General features: G+C 43.0%; 2 protein-coding genes across 3 annotated transcripts; one reads left to right on the forward strand and one right to left on the reverse strand.

The window, feature by feature from the left end:
- Nucleotides 1-24: 24 nt before the first annotated feature.
- slc45a1 (solute carrier family 45 member 1) lies at nucleotides 25-8,737 on the forward strand. 2 transcript variants are annotated; one of them, XM_018700617.2, is made up of 10 exons: nucleotides 25-2,198; nucleotides 2,854-3,301; nucleotides 3,394-3,486; nucleotides 3,773-3,997; nucleotides 4,172-5,067; nucleotides 5,167-5,320; nucleotides 5,409-5,585; nucleotides 5,728-5,933; nucleotides 6,517-6,742; nucleotides 7,938-8,737. In XM_018700617.2, the coding sequence occupies exons 2-10, from the start codon at nucleotides 2,878-2,880 to the stop codon at nucleotides 7,964-7,966; spliced, it is 2,430 nt and encodes an 809-aa protein (XP_018556133.1). In that variant the 5' UTR covers nucleotides 25-2,198; nucleotides 2,854-2,877; the 3' UTR covers nucleotides 7,967-8,737. The 2 variants fall into 2 exon arrangements, with proteins under 2 accessions (XP_018556133.1, XP_018556132.1); XM_018700616.2 differs by having other exon boundaries at nucleotides 6,517-8,737.
- A 309-nt stretch (nucleotides 8,738-9,046) lies between these two features.
- Nucleotides 9,047-11,713, reverse strand: si:ch211-222l21.1 (prothymosin alpha). The gene is made up of 5 exons (XM_018700622.2): nucleotides 11,509-11,713; nucleotides 10,804-10,881; nucleotides 10,320-10,383; nucleotides 10,038-10,111; nucleotides 9,047-9,943 (listed from the first exon to the last, which is right to left on the reverse strand). Exons 1-5 carry the CDS (start codon nucleotides 11,557-11,559, stop codon nucleotides 9,872-9,874), a joined length of 339 nt encoding a protein of 112 aa, XP_018556138.1. The 5' UTR covers nucleotides 11,560-11,713; the 3' UTR covers nucleotides 9,047-9,871.
- Nucleotides 11,714-16,048: the final 4,335 nt, after the last annotated feature.

A 16,048-nucleotide genomic window follows, 5' to 3' on the forward strand; every position in this document is an offset into this window, starting at 1 on the left:
GCGGAGGCGGGGTTTAGCGAGAGCAGCTGTAAACACGTGGATCTCACTACTACAATCAAACCCTGTGTATTTTATTGACGTTCTAAACGGCAGCTATTTCTTTAAGTGCACTTTTTTCTGTTCCTACGCACGAACAATTGTCTCTACAGTTTTAACATGAACTCAAAGCGGTGACTGAACGTTTGAAAAGGTTCCGTTTTTCATAAAGCAGGTTGCATAAGGTGTGTGGTGTAGGAGAGCTCAAAGTTAATTACATTTATGACATGGCCTCTGTTTGCTCTCTTCCATCTCTCAGCTCTGCTTTTTATAGCTGTGTGGCATGGCCCAGCTGTCTGTCTCATATTAACCCTGGAGAAAGCCATTTTTGTCTGCTTCAAGAACAAATGGAAAGATGGAAAATAACTGAATACATTTACTCAACCAACAGTACTCAAGTGCAATTTTGTGGTATTTTTATTTTAATTGAATATTTCCTTTTTATGCCACTTTATACTGCTACTCCATGATTACATTTTAGCCTACAAAGTCATGTTTCCATATATGTGCATTAAACAAAACAGATATAATTTAGTGAAGGAAAAAAAAAAAAAAAACACACACACACACACACACACATCATCCTGTTGGTTCAGTTACAATGAATTCCTTACATCACGCCTCAGAGACCTCTCCTGTATCGAGCAGGACAACCTGCTGGCCAGATTATCTTACTGCAAGTCAATTAGACACGATGAGCCTGTTATCAGAGGTGGCCCTAAAATCACTTTATTTCTGCAGGGACCAGTCCATCCTAATGTACTTTATGTAATAAAATGAGGCATCTATGACTTCTGATGTAATTAAGCTCCTGGAAAAATACAGCCGTCTTCATATTTATATATTAAATATTTATCTTCGTGTATCTTTATTATGATGCACCTGTATGTAACAGACATCTGACTATAGATATAGATATATATATTCAGCTTGTCCATGGACACACACACACACATCAAATGTATTTCCTGCAGAGTGACAGACCTTTTTCACAGCAAACACTTGTTCCAGGAGGAAAGGAACAGGTGTAATTGGTTACTTATAAAACGACTGCATTCCTCTGAGGTGAGCTAGTTTCATGGCCCTTGCATTGTGCATGATGAGGCTGATTCACTGTCATGGCTGAAGCATTTGATGGAGCTGAGACACTGTTTAAAAAATGCTGCTTTTTTACTGTGTCAAGTTAAACTGTCTGCTGTGAAAACGTTCTATTTGACCTTTTTCACCTTCTACACCCTGACAGTTTGTCCCTCACTATTAATCATGGCGTTAATCATGCACACCTGTTTTCACTGTCACTGATGGAGAAGATCTGCACCAAAGAAAGTGCATCAACACAGTTCATCTTTTAACAGATCACAACCCATAAACTGCACAAATTAAACAAGCATTTGTTCTGTTATTTGAATAACCTGACTGATAAATTACTAGATTCACCCAAACACAACACTCTCTTATCTTCAGCTGAATTACAAATAAATTGCTACTGCAACTACAACAATGTGAAAATATCATAATCCATGAATAAAACTCTTGCACATTAAAAAAAACTAAAGTAAAAGCACAGAAGTATCAGTGATAAAATGTACTTAAAGTATCAAAATAAAAGTACCTGCTCTGCAGAACAGTGGCCATTGATTGTCATATTATGATAATGGATGTTAATACAGATTCATCAATATATGAGCAGCATCTTAGTGTTGTAGCTGGTCAGGGTGGTAGCTAGCATCTGCCAGAAAAACGTGCAAGTGCCACAAAACTGCACCTAAGTACAGTTCCAGTTCTTCAGTAAATGACCCACGTTCAACCACTGTGAGATTCTGACCTCCCGTACACTATTTATAGGTTGAGAGGATGCAGAGGATGGATGTGTAGATAGACAGATGTGTTTTTGCAGCGGTGCTGATGTTGCAGGGAGGGGCGTGACGTCACGGGAGAGACCGGGAGGAAGAGGCGGAGGGGGGGAGAAGAGAAGAGGGGGAAGGAGAAGGGACGGAGGAGAGAGAGAGCGGGGGGATGACTGCATCAAAGGAAAAACAAAAAAAGAGAAAAAAGCAACCATGACTTCTGTAATTCATCCTACGGTTTTTTTTTAGTATAAATCATAATGGTTGCTCTGTTTACCTACACAGTCGCAATAAATGACGAGCCGCCCCGGTAAGGTAATTATCATCTTTCACGTTTCAATTTGCACGCCTTCTTCATCCTCTAACACAGCCGAGTCGATTGTGTGGTCGCCACCTTAAGAGACAAATGTCAAGTCGATGAAAATATCGAGAGATAAATAGGCTAAATAGATAAAATAAGAAGTAATCGATCGATTACGCGGCTACAAAAAGGATCTGTAGCCTATTGGTCAAATGTTTCATTTGCGTTTGAGCGACAGTGGCGCGTTATCCTTGTAAGTGTCTTCAAAGCCATCTTTATAACCCCCAGCGGCTCCATTGTGTCCGATCTGAGCTTCCTCCATGAAAAATTAAAATGGAAACAGGCTTCATGAGAGCTGTGCCGCATACTACCCTGCTGTAGTCAGCCACGCTGAGCACATGGGCTTTTGCGCACAACACTAACATGCGCATTGGTTGCAGTGCGTCGTGCCCGTCGTTGCTGTGCCATCGTTGCTGTCTGCTGATGACTGCAGTGTCCTCTTGGTAGCACTACACAGACCATCAGCAGCACTAAGTTACTCACATGCTCACTAAGCTAAATTGTGGTGTTCTTGATTGACCTCTAAATTGAACAATCAAGCCAAAACAAGTTGAAATAATCTGAGTTTTAACTTGTTTACAGTGTTTATTGCCCTTTTTTATGCTGCAGTGTAAACTGGCTTGAGAGAGAGAGATGTCATCTCCGGGTATGGGCACCCCCAGTGACCCCCTCTTGGCCAGTCCAGGGGGGAGGTTATTATCCACAGCTCAGGAAGGTATCTGGAGGAGCTCACTCCCCAAAACTGCCAGCTTCCCAACGTCCACCACTCGGCACCTCAGTCACCGAGCCAACAACTTCCAAAGACAGCCAAAGCGTCGGAAGCTGATACGACCCTCTCCGCCGCCGCCGCCTAACACGCCCTGCCCCCTGGACCAGCTGGATCTCAGTGAACTTCCCCCGAGACGTACCTTCCAAGAACTGCTCTTTAATGGCTGCATCCTGTTTGGTATTGAATTTAGTTACGCCATGGAAACAGCTTATGTGACTCCTGTGCTTCTACAGATGGGCCTGCCTGATCAATTCTACAGCTTGGTGTGGTTTATCAGCCCCATACTGGGTAAGCGAACAAATGAAAGAAGATGACATGTGATAATTGTACTTAAAGCAATAATGTGCACTCACTCAGCGGCCTCTGACTCTCTCCTGAAGGATTCCTCGTTCAGCCTCTCATTGGAGCATGGAGTGATCGATGTACATCCCGGTTTGGGCGAAGGAGACCCTTCATTTTTGCTTTGGCAATAGGTAAGATGACTTTAGAGATTTTGCACTGCGCTTCCGTAAAGTTGGGATATCTGCAGGAGACAGATTTAATAAAAGAATGATTAAAATCATAGCAGTGGAGGCCAAGATATTGTGACCATAATATGAAGCAAAAAACCCAAAAGTGCTGCCGTCTTTGTTTCCTCTAACGTCTTTGATCAAACCTTTACCTTCCACATATTTCAATCTCCAGGAACCTTTTCCCTACTTAGAATGATCTCTGTCAAACTGACATCAAAAACGTTCCTTCTCTTTTACTCCTTTATAGGGGCTTTGGTTGGTCTGACCCTGGTGCTGAATGGACGGGACATCGGAGGTGTTCTGGCTGACACAGCGTCAAATCACAAGTGGGGGATTGTCCTGACAGTGTGTGGTGTGGTCCTGATGGACTTCAGTGCTGATTCAGCCGACAACCCGAGCCATGCCTACATGATGGATGTGTGCAGCCCAGAAGACCAGGATCGGGGATTGAACATCCATGCACTGCTGGCAGGTAAGGAAATGCTTAACATGGGTATGAATGCAGGTAGGATAGAGGATGCTGACTATAACTAATATTCTTTTAAGATACTCTGAGAACAATAGCAGAAATTGAGCTTTAAGAAATCAGCAGCTCTTGGAAAAAGGTTAAATAATAAGTCGTATTTTTGTCTGTTTTTTTATACAGGACTAGGAGGTGGATTTGGTTACATAGTGGGTGGCATCAACTGGGACCAGACACAGTTCGGAAGGTCGATGGGGGGTCAACTGCGGGTCATATACCTCTTTACGAGTATCACTTTGGTGATCGCCACAGCCATGACTCTGATGAGTATCCCTGAACGGCCCTTACCAAAGAGCCAGCCAAACAAAAACTCCAGCAAAAACCATCTGAAGAGCCCCATTCTCCCTCTTCCTCCCTCTCCTCCCGTTCCCCCAGGATCAGCTTTGGGACTGGATGAGGAAGACGAAGATGGTCTTTATAGCTACAACTTCTCAAAATCTCACCCCTCTGACCATCTGGTCCACTCTTGCAGTGCCGATCCATGCCTCTGTCCCGGCCTCACTAGCCCCATATCGCCCCTGAGCCCCCTCACTCCAAAATACGGCAGCTTTATAAGCAGGGACAGCTCGCTCACAGGCATCAATGAGTTTGCTTCCTCGTTAGGAACCTCCTATATAGACAGTGTGCTCATAGACTGCTATACAGGTCAGCAGACACCACAGGCCCTGGCCCCCAACTCCACCGCTGGGCCCCTGCCTCCGGGGGACTCCCCTCCTCCTGAGGAGTCTACACAGGGGGCAGGGAGCAATCCTGCGGGACAGACCCAGGCTGACGTGGTGTCTCAGCCGGGTGGAGAAGCTCAGGATGCGGAGGCGCCCCAGCCTGATGGAGAAACACACTCTCATGGAGCATCTCAGGCAGGGACGGCCGAAGCTCAGGCTGGTGCGGGGTCACATCGGGGATCCACTGCTGGTATCCTGAAGCGACCCCAGAGTCTCGCGCTGATGGAGGAGCCCGCGGCGACGCAGATCGTCGGGCTGGAGAATGGACGAAGGAGAACAGTGACCTTCAGCCAGCAGGTCAGACACATATTTTGAAAATGTCAGAAGCTGTTTAGTCAGTAGCCACCACAGCAGTTTTTGAACACATTGCCCGTCTCTTTTTTTTGTCTGACAAAGGTTGCAAACATTTTGCTGAATGGGGTGCGCTATGAGAGTGATCTGAGCGAGAATGTGGAGACAGGAGAATCCCAAATGTCAATGAAGCTGCTGTGTATAGCCATCTACAGGATGCCTCCCTCTCTGCGGAGTTTATGCACTAATCATTTTTTGGGTGAGAAAAATCATTTCCATTTAAATTCAGCTCACTAAAAAATCCCTTTTTTGTTTTTAAAATGAACTAACACTCTTCTTTTCTGCAGGCTGGCTGTCTTTTGAAGGCATGCTGCTCTTCTACACTGACTTCATGGGGGAGGTTGTGTTTGAAGGAGACCCCAAAGCGCCCCACGACTCTGAAGCTTACCAACGCTACAATGCTGGTGTTAGCATGGGCTGCTGGGGCATGTGCATCTATGCATTCAGTGCTGCTTTCTACTCAGGTAAGCAACTCTCATAATTACATCAGGGCCTGGGTGTCAGTGTTGCTCTGCCCCAGGAAGAGTAATTTCCTACTCTGGTTGGATTTGCACAGTGATTTGTCTTCCTTACACTTTGTATTTGCTCTCTCTCTGTTTCCTGCAGCCATATTAGAGAAACTGGAGGAGCGTTTCTCTCTTCGCACTCTATATTTTTTTGCCTACTTGGCGTTTGGTTTGGGCACAGGCCTCGCCACACTATCCACCAACCTCTATGTGGTACTTTCTCTCTGTGTCACCTATGGGGTGCTCTTCTCCTCTCTATGCACGCTGCCTTACTCTCTGCTGTGTGAATACTACCAGAGCCCTCAGGTCAGTCTCTAGATACGTGCTGGAACTAGCATTTGCAAAGTAATATGTGATTGGCTGATTGTATCTTTAGAATTTAAAATAATGCCTCAGCAGTTTGGGAAATTTGCTTATTCTATCTTGCCAAAGGATAGACGAGAAGATTGATACTGCTCTCATATCTTCTGCTAAATATGAAGCTACCTGTAGCTGGCTAGCTTAGCTTAGCATAAAGACTGGAAACAGTTGGCTGGTCTTTCCGAAGGTAACAACATCCACAGACACCTCTTAGACTCACCAATTAACATCAGAAATCTTGTCTCTGCAAAAACCTAAACAACACGTACAGGACTGTTTCTTAAGCTTTACAGATTCTGATTACGGTTTGGTTAGCTTAACCTTACAGAGCCAGGTTAACTGTCCTGATCTTTGTGAGCTAATCCACTGCTGATGGTTGCTTCATCTTTAACGTACAGACATAGAAGTGGTAGAAATCCTCTCGTCTAACTCTCAGCAAGAGAGCACATAAGCCTATTTCCCATCAAAATGAAATAATTGACACTTTGTGATACAGATTTACAAACTTTTCCCCCCGTGTCTCGCTCAGTTTTGCGGCTCATCAGAGGAAGGGACCAGGCGAGGGATGGGGGTGGACATCTCTCTGCTCAGCTGCCAGTACTTCCTGGCTCAGATCCTGGTCTCTGTGGCGATGGGACCTCTGACCTCACTGGTGGGTGGGGCCCAGGGAGTGATGTACTTTGCAAGCCTGATGTCATTCGTGGGCTGCCTGTACTCCTCTCTCTGCGTGGTGTACCAGCTGCCCCCCCCTGAGGGTGAGCCCCCCGAAAGCGAGACCCAGCCACTGTTGGTGCACATTTAGAGAAGCCTCTTAATTTACTTTACCTCACACGCTCACTCACACACACTCACACACACTCAGTCACTCTGTCGCTTAGTGTGTTGACCTTCACAGCACCGATAGGACAAACACACTTTACATCCTGCCGCACACTGTACAGCACAACTCCATATATTGTTTCACAGTAATCAGCACTGCTCCTCTCAGAGCTAGACAGACAGACAGACAGACATTGGCCACTGCTCTAATATGTGTATACATGACCAGTGTGTTCATACAGTGTGTGTGCCCCTGCATTTTTTCCTAACTTTTGAATGTGTGAATGAATCGTGGGTGAAAATGGATGAGTGTGTGAGTGACCTCTTTGAGTCTGGATAAGCTGTTCTTGTGTCTGATTCTTTGCTGTAAAATCTTGCATCATCTTTTCTTGCTTGTCTGTGTTTTAGCATAGAAATGTCGATCACTACATGCAGGCTAACCACGGCTTTCCCCCTCTTTTTCTTCCTTTTTATCAGTTGCCTAACGTCTGCATGAGCTGCAGTGTAATCTCTCAAAGCCTTGTGTTTAATGTTTTGTTTTTTGGTCATATGGCCAAGGGAATGTCTACCTGCCTGTTTCTCTGAGTTAGCATATTAGCATCACACTGTAAGGCAGGCTTTTTCTGACTAAATGAATGTGCTGCCAGTGACCACACACCCTCACTGTTAAATGCCACTCCATTAATTCAAGAGCTCTTTTGGCGTAATTTAGCAAAAACACACTTAATATTCCTGTGAAGCCAAACAGTGCTTAATCACAGTCTTGAAAGGCTTCACATTGTTCACATTTTAACATCACTTTCCACACAATCTGGTCATTAATGAGACTTAACCAGTGTGCTATTCCCCCCAAATTTCACAGTTTAGCGCCAGGTGACTCTTAACTGAGCCCCAGGTATGAATACAATGCCAATTAATTACTTTAATCAGCACAAAGCCGTGACTAATAGGATGACACGCACATGTAAACACAAGCTCGAACACAAACTTTCAAAAACACAGAGAAATGTGTACTGGTGGCAAAAAAATGTTCTGTCTGGGCCCTCACTAAGCCATGGACAGCCCTGTGAGCTGTCACCCTGCTCCTGGCCATACCATTGTAATAATGACAGTGATTCTTGTCATTATCAGGAAGAGGAGAAGTTGAAACTGGGGTGTGAATCGGCATTCATTCGGAAACCGAACAAAACAGAAGAACAGCAAACAGAGAGAAGACTCATGTGAGCTATGGGGTAACCCCGAAGGTGGACAACAGTGAAGGAAAAAAGACTGTGGGGAGGGGAGGGGGTTCACAGAGCCAGCAGCAAGTACTTATTGTCATCATTAGGGTGCATGCTTAAGGTAGTAGGCTTCTGCTCCACCACGCTCGGCCCATCAACTCACTATTTCATTTGTTAGCCAAGTTCCTCACAGGAAGTATTACTCCTTTTCCATCCCGAAGAAGAAGCCATCTCCATCAGAAATGGTACAGATAATTAATTTTTTACATCTGTTGTGCCATGGCAAACAGTATGCTTTGTCTGCTCAGCCTCAACACGGGCATCACACCTGACTTCAGGGCTTTAACATAAGGTAAACTTCAGTATACGACATGTTTTAAGCCTTTCATTGTGATGTTTTCATTGACTGGCTCACACACACTCGGGCGCCACAACGTTATGGTGCCGGTCATAATTGCTGCCTCAGCAGAATGTCAATAATTGCCTACTTAAAGCCTCCTGGACTACTGGATGCACGCCATGCTAACGTTTCTGAGGAAACTGTAATTGTATGGATCATGCTGTTGCAGCTTGCTTGATAAGAAAAAAAGAACAAAACACATTGGAGTTTTTGTGTTAAATGGTACCACCTGTTGCTCAATATTAGCAGTGTTACTGTAAAAGCTACTTTTATTCAGGGTTCAGTTAAAACTAAAATGACCATTTTGCCACTTTGGACTCCTGTGTCAGTTATTATTGTGATTTCACTGTCCCCCCAGTTGGCTTTAGCAGAAATGTTCTGCTATCCCTGTGTTCACCACATGGGGGAGCCGAGAGACACAAGACCGCAATCCATTGATTCTGTGCACTCTTTTCCATTACCAAGAGAGTGAGATTATTCCTGCTCCTTCCTGCATCTAAGCCAGCCATTTTCCATGTTAAGAAAAATTGGGTCAAGTGACATCATCTACTTATAAAGCCATGGTTTTAAAAGGCACTGCTGCTCTACAATCAGGTAACATACACACAAAATAGATATACTTAAGTAAAAAGACAATTTATTTGTTAATCAGAATATACAAAGCAGTGGCTGAAGTAACCGAAATGTCATTCTGGTTCTGAAAAAGGCAATCTTGGACACAGAACTGGGCTACCCAGCCATAACATAAAACTCGTGAAAACGTAAGAAAAAACAAAGTATAAATGGTACAAACTTGCGTGGAATGCATACAGAACAAATGACCAAAGCTTTAAGATTTAAGAGGGGGTAATTAACATTGCAAAACCCTGCATCCGTGTAACAGGGTCAAGCAGTCTTATCAAGGAGGCGCAAGACAGAGCCCCTTTATTCATTTGCACCATCTGTTATGTTAACAGGGCAGCCAAGCCAAGGATTAACTAGCAGCTCAACACAAAAAATTATGCCTCAACTAATAATGCTAACAACTGTCCATTAGCCCCTGCTTAAAACTTATCTTTGGTCCTTTAAGTGAATCTGAGAGGTCAACATGAGCCTTGGAGGAGGTGAGCAGCTGCCTGTATGTATGAATCATCTGGTCAGCACTGATAATAGAGATTGTGCTTCTAACATACTGATATAAAACTTAAAAAAAAAAGAAAAAACTGATCTAATGGTGTGGCCCAATTTGTACAAGTAGAAAAAAAGCTCATTTTAAAGACCAATAAATAACATTTCATAAAAAAAAGGATGCAGGGCCACTATGTTTCAGGACTCCAGTGCAATGTGATAACATGGGAGCAAACAAAAAGAAATCTCTCTCAAAGATACAGAAAGCACAAGCTCTACAACACGATGTTGACCAGGCTGGTAGGACAGTGCTGCAAACGAGTAGCAGGGCAGAGGATCTAGGCCTCCACTTCTGCCTCTTTTGAATCTCCATTTTCCTCTGTCTTCTGCTTTTTTGTCTCCACCTTCTCCTAATGACAGCAAGAAAATATTTCACACATTAGCAAAGATTCAAAGTTCACAGGAATAGTTAACACATAAGTGATTAAAATTGTGTGCACCCACCTCCTCCTCCTCAGCTGCACGCTTCACCGGCTGTGCATCAGTCTCCTCAGCAGGGGGCGCCTCCTCTGCTTTGCCTGAAAGGACAGTTTGTCACTTCAGAAAACCCATCCTTTACTTTCAGTGTAATAAAAACAAAAAGGGATTTACTTCATTGAAAAGCAAAACTGAATTTTGAAGTCAAGCCCACGCACTGGAACAAAATTCACGAGGCGAATCAGAAACTTTTTAGAAACAGCTGCTCAAGTCTTTCAGAAACAGAAAAACTGCTTTATATGAACACACCATCTCCGTTCTTGTGTTCCTCCTCTGCAGTTTCCTCCACTTTGTCACTGTGATCAGCACCGTTCTGTAAAGACAAGAGGCAGATGTCAGTTCATGTCATGCCAAAAACTGTAGGGATTGTGGACAATATGTCAAAAAGAGAGAAAAGATATAAAAACATGGAGGATAGTTGAAATAATCCTCCCAGACTTTTACATCTACAGCCTCCTCTGGGAACACTTAAAAAAGGCATGAGTATGGAGCTCTTATTACCTCCCCAGAGGATTAGCTACGGAGCTCCGGGAAACCTCAGACTAGAGAAACCAATGGAGACGTCCAAAGGCTTGCTAACTAACATCTGTGCCATTTCACAACCCAAACAAAGCACAGTATGGAGAGCAGCTGAACAGGAGGAGGTGGGGGAGGAGGCGGGTGCAGCGACACCTGCATGATGAGGGGTGCTAAGACAAAAGGCCATGAGGCTGGTCCTCGTCTCCAAACTCACTGTGCCATTGGCAGGTGCGTCCCCGTTGTCGGTCTTCTTCTCCTCCTCCACTTCTACTTCTTTCTTCTCTTTCAGCTCCTACAAAATAAAAGCACGTCCTTTAATCAATGGTGACGCTCGGCGGAGAGTTTATTGTGAAGTGCCAAGCGTCTGGTTTTCATTAAAAGAAAGCTCTTAATTTCGGAGATGAAGTGGAATTAAATGAAGACTGTGTTTAAAATAATAATAATAATAATAACAATGTTGGACATTTCGATCCAAAGCTGCGGGTAATGTAATGTAACGTTAACGTTACTGTGGCTTCCCGCCCACAGCAGCAGCAGCTCCGCTCCACCAGCTGTACCGTTTCTACCGCTTTGTCTGCTCAACAACACATTTTTTAGCTAACCACATCACATACGTTTGATTTTCCGGGCACAACATTTAGCTCCTAATTTCTCATACATCACCTCGGAGGCGCGCGGCTGTCGACAGGTGACATTACAAGATAACCGTCATTTAGGTAAAACACAATTACTGTTTTAACTTACACGAAGTAACGTCAACGGTAACGTTTGCTACGACCGTCGAATGATAAAACACTGTTGTTTAAGCGAAGGTAGCTTAACCAATTGTTAACACAAATAATACAACAACTTAGAAAAGTTCCCCAAATCTTTTAACACGACGGTTCAACAGAAAGGAAAAAAACTGAATGAAACGCACCTTGGCTGTAACCTCTGCAGTGGCGGTCGTGTCAACAGCTGTGTCGGCCATGGCTAATTTAGTGAATTAATTTAGATAATTATATTCTTATTTAGGAAATGATTTTTTTTATTTGCTGGCTCTTTGCCTTCGTGTGTATAGTCCAAAGACGCTGAGAGAGAAATGATGTCTGCCCGTCTCCGCTTTTCTCTCGACCTCGTTGAAAATCCACTCTCGTTGGATACAGCGGCTCGAGCTCGCAGACGATTGGACAATGTCGACCGCTGGAAGATTCGATTGGACGAAAATCTTGTCAATCTCGGAAACACGTCCTACCTACTGTGTATCTCGTCGTTGATTGGCCAATTGTTTTTAAAGCGCTGCACTATGAGACCAAATATCTTTTTTTCCGCTACCCATCAGTTTGATTTTTCACCGGCATTTTGAACAATGGATGTAAGTGGTGGTGTGTTGTGCGAGTCATAAGAATCTCCTAGACTAAGCCGACGGCTGAATAATGTGTGGATGGATTGTAAAAGTTTGTAAACATGCGCCTACGGACTGCATCTTTTGTCTTGGCGGTCTTTTTCCGCAGAAACGGAGTATCAAATTACAAGCAAAAAAGGGGCTATATGTGACGATGTGAAAGCCATGCGGCCACTCCTCCTTTCTAAATTTAACACTTGTAACGAAATGTGTTCCTGCTCAACTGTGCTTACACTTTCACTTTTCACGAGCAACGTGTGAATTAAGCACATTGCATGAAGTTAATTATTAAGGAAACATACCTGCACAACCTGAGAGCTGAACATCCATTTTACACATTCAAATGTTATTCTGTGGTTTGGATGTTACTGTAAATCTCTTAAACCTAAATAATAGTTTACATTTCTGAATGGATAAATGTCACCTATCCATAGATTACTACATTTTCCACAGAGGTAATGATAAGGAAATTGAGGTCAATCAGTAGGTGACACTGGTTATCACAAAGAAAAGGGGAAAGAAATCCTGTCATAGATAGATAGGCCGAGCAATAAATATGCTGCTTTGTGATTTGTAAGTCTATCAGAGAGTAATGGGTGTGGTGTGTAGATACAACACTGTGTGAAAACCTACTACACAGCAAGCATTAAGATACAGCTTCTAATAAGGTGATTCTGATTTCTTATCTGTCGAAAAAGCACAATTTTCCAAAGCTGACGAGGCACTGAACAAGATCCATATCTGAAGTAAAGTCTAAATTGCAGATAATTGTGATGATATATATAAACACAAATGCCTGCACATGCAAAGACAAAAAAAATGATACTTCTTCTACTGATAAGGTGCCAGAGTTTGTCTCTACTTCCTATCTCAGGTGTAGCTGATTTTAAATGTGGTATTTCTCCAGGTGTGTTGTCCCTGTTAATTAATAAAGACACCTTTCATCTTAGATTCCCCAAACAACTTATTCCTCTTCTCCCTGAGACGTTTGAGGTGAACTTTATCATCTCTGCACTCGCTCATTTAACTGTTAAACCAGAGGAAGTGGCAACACACGACTTTGTGGTCTTAAATTTATGCCTGCATCTGGTCAGCGCCTACATGTCGTTTAAAAAAGAAGGCAAATGTATTTTTATCACAGGCAAAAATAAATAAATAAATAAATAAAAAATCAACACATTTGGCACCAAAACACTGACCTACAATTGGATTCCTCAAGTTTCAACCAAATAATTTTACCTCAGTCAACCTTATTTGCCACGCCTGTTGTTGTTTCCGCCCCCTCCAACACACACACACACACACACACACACACACACACACAGCACCTTCATTTTCATATAACTGCAGCTATCAGGTAGAGGTAGTCAGAGCAACTGTGTAATTTCCACTCGTTTGACTCTAATATGCACAACATATTTACTCACTCTGCTCAGATGACTTCACTTAGATTTCACATATTTCTAGACAGCCCTGCTAATGTTTGCATCCCGAACTTGTCCCAGCAGGATGGTATCTTGACGCAAGTATTTCTTCAGCCTCTAATTTAGGAACTCCTACAACCTAATCCCATACCGCCTCGGTTATCTTCTCGCCATGCCAGCATTCAAGCCACTGATTCTGAAGAGGCCTCGGGGCTCATTTTAGTCATTCACCTCACATTGAGCTGAAATATAATTATGAAGACTGTAATTACATGCAGAGATCAAAGGGTTGTGAGTTATTTTCTGTTTCATATATAAGGGTTCTTTTTTCACTTATGTTGAGTCTGTTGCTCAATGAAATTACCTCCTAACTACAGCAATATGTGATGTTATTGCTGATTTTAATTTTAAATACCAGTGCTTCTGATATATCGTGAAAGACATTCATAATGAACAAAAGGAATACACAAAGCATCAGTGAAATACATTCATCATGTCACTGCACTTGAAGACAAGGCCTCGTCTTGTTATTGCATGAAAGTGTTTACGCTTTTTATTTGGGAAATGAAGACCATGTGGAGCCTGCGGAGCACTGAAGCAGACATCCACAGTGTAATGGCCTCAGTGTGTGTCTGTGTGTGTTTGTGTGTGCAGAGTCTACTGTAAATCCATGAGCAGAACTGTGGGGCAGACTGAAAAGCAGCAGAAGGCATTACTCACTCTTTTTCTGTCTGTAACTGGAAAATGGGAGCAATCAGATAGAGGGGGGAGTGTTTGTGAGATCATTTCCTGTCTTTTTTTTTCTTATTTGCCTACCTCAACATGTTTCCATGTGCCACTGATCTGTTACAGAGTAAAAAAAAATCCCTGTATGTGCAGCCTGTTCATTCTGCAGGTAAAAGAAGAAGGGAGCTGAAAGGTTGCAACAAGTAGGGCAGTCAGGGAAAAAGCTGAAGAGGAGATGCAATTTATGTGGTGATTTTTACAAACTTATTTGCCAACAACTGGAGTGTTTACCACACTTTCCACAAGTAATAACTGGAAAACTTTTTTATGCTATTCAAAGTTATGGGACCACAGAAAGTAATACTGTACAAAATAAAAGCCTCTTTGTATTCACAGTGACACACTTTGAAAGTAAATTAAATGTATTGCAGCAGTTCCCATCGCCCGGGGAAACATTTCTCTGAGTGTTAAAACTGTCTCTGTCTCTGCTGGTCTAACAGGTCAGAGGATGTAGGATGGGAAGCACACCACCTTAATTTCACCTTAATTTCTTGAGGACAAAGGGCTGACCTGACTTGTGGAATGTCAGTGCTTGGGGGTAGAGAAAAGTGGGGCCCATCAAAGAGCAGAGGTCAGGATTAGGCGGGGGAAGGGTCCTGGTAATTGGTAGAATTGGTGGGGGCAAACTGAGCTCTTTTGTTTCGAACAGCAGTGTCCTGCATGGTCTGCCTGTCTTTCTCTGGTTCTCAGACAAGTCCTGCAGAGTACAGGGACAACATAAAGTTGACTTCTCACTGGGACTCTTAAGTCGGATATCACGATAAGGGAGAAAGTGTGCGTAAATTACGGATAATTAACACATTATTTACAGTCATTATTGACGATATTGAAAATATATACACTGGTAGTTCTGCCAGGCTTCCAGCAGCTCATAGTCTTTCAACCTGCGATCAGAAATTCCTGGATCTGCCCCAGTAAACCAAAATATTTAAAGGGTTCTTCCCCGGCTCGTGCCCCAACCCTCCACCAAGTTTGGTGCAAATTGGTTCAGTACTTTTTGTGTTATCCTGCTGACAAATACACAAACAGACATGGGTGAAAACATAACTTCCTTGGCAGAAGTAATAAGACAGAAACAAAACCAGAGGAGTAATAAACAATAAAAAAGTAAGTACAAAAATATATGGATGTATAAATAAAACACTTAAATTAAAGGGGACAATTACTTAGAAGTAAACAGATGAATTGTTTGGATTGATTGTTGTAACATAAGCTGTTTACATATTAAAACCAATTCAGAAAAAAGTGCAATTTATTAATTGTAATGTTACTTGATTAATGATCACATTGGGACTATTATGCAACAGCCAATAACAGGATTCACCAGACTAAACAAACCTGCAAACATGCAGTACATGTGATTAAATATGTTCAACAGAACAGTAACAGTAAACAGAGTCTCTGTATGCAGCATGGAAGAGTAACATGAAAAAAACTGTATCTGAGTCTACAGGAACACACACTGTGGCACGGCGCCAAGAGATCCTGAAATCCTGCGGCTCTGGATATCGTTGGGGCTGCTGTGGTTGACATGTCTCTTCAGTGTTTCTTGGATTAGTCTGTAGGTGCTTTGAGGATTTAGAAAAAGCCACTGCTGGTGTTTACCAGTGCTGCAAGCCTTTTGGTCTCAGTACACTTTGATTTAAAGCAGGGTTTGCCATTAACTCAAGCTAGTTGGAAATGAGTGTTGGATTTATGGATGTGCATTGTCTCTTTCCCTGTTAGTGATAACGACGGGCAGGATGTCAAGGTGCAGCCAAAGTCTGGAGAATGTTGTTTTGTTAGCATTGGGTTATGAACCGGTATTTCTGACTCCACTTCTGAGGCACCAGAGCCAAATGCTGCTGGGTGTGAAGAAACTGGAA

This window comes from Lates calcarifer, linkage group LG20 (genome assembly GCF_001640805.2).
Source record: "Lates calcarifer isolate ASB-BC8 linkage group LG20, TLL_Latcal_v3, whole genome shotgun sequence".
Classification (NCBI taxonomy): Eukaryota; Metazoa; Chordata; class Actinopteri; family Centropomidae; genus Lates; species Lates calcarifer.

Excerpts from the sequence above, each read along its gene's own strand:
- si:ch211-222l21.1 (XM_018700622.2), bottom strand. The coding sequence starts at position 11,559 with ATGGCCGACACAGCTGTTGACACGACCGCCACTGCAGAGGTTACAGCC. Across the intron at positions 10,882-11,508 it reads CTGCAGAGGTTACAGCCAAG|GAGCTGAAAGAGAAGAAAGA; the intron begins GTGCGTTTCATT and ends TTTATTTTGTAG. Across the intron at positions 9,944-10,037 it reads GTGCAGCTGAGGAGGAGGAG|GAGAAGGTGGAGACAAAAAA; the intron begins GTGGGTGCACAC and ends TGCTGTCATTAG.
- slc45a1 (XM_018700616.2), top strand. The coding sequence starts at position 2,878 with ATGTCATCTCCGGGTATGGGCACCCCCAGTGACCCCCTCTTGGCCAGT. Across the intron at positions 3,302-3,393 it reads GTTTATCAGCCCCATACTGG|GATTCCTCGTTCAGCCTCTC; the intron begins GTAAGCGAACAA and ends TCTCTCCTGAAG. Across the intron at positions 3,998-4,171 it reads CATCCATGCACTGCTGGCAG|GACTAGGAGGTGGATTTGGT; the intron begins GTAAGGAAATGC and ends TTTTTTATACAG.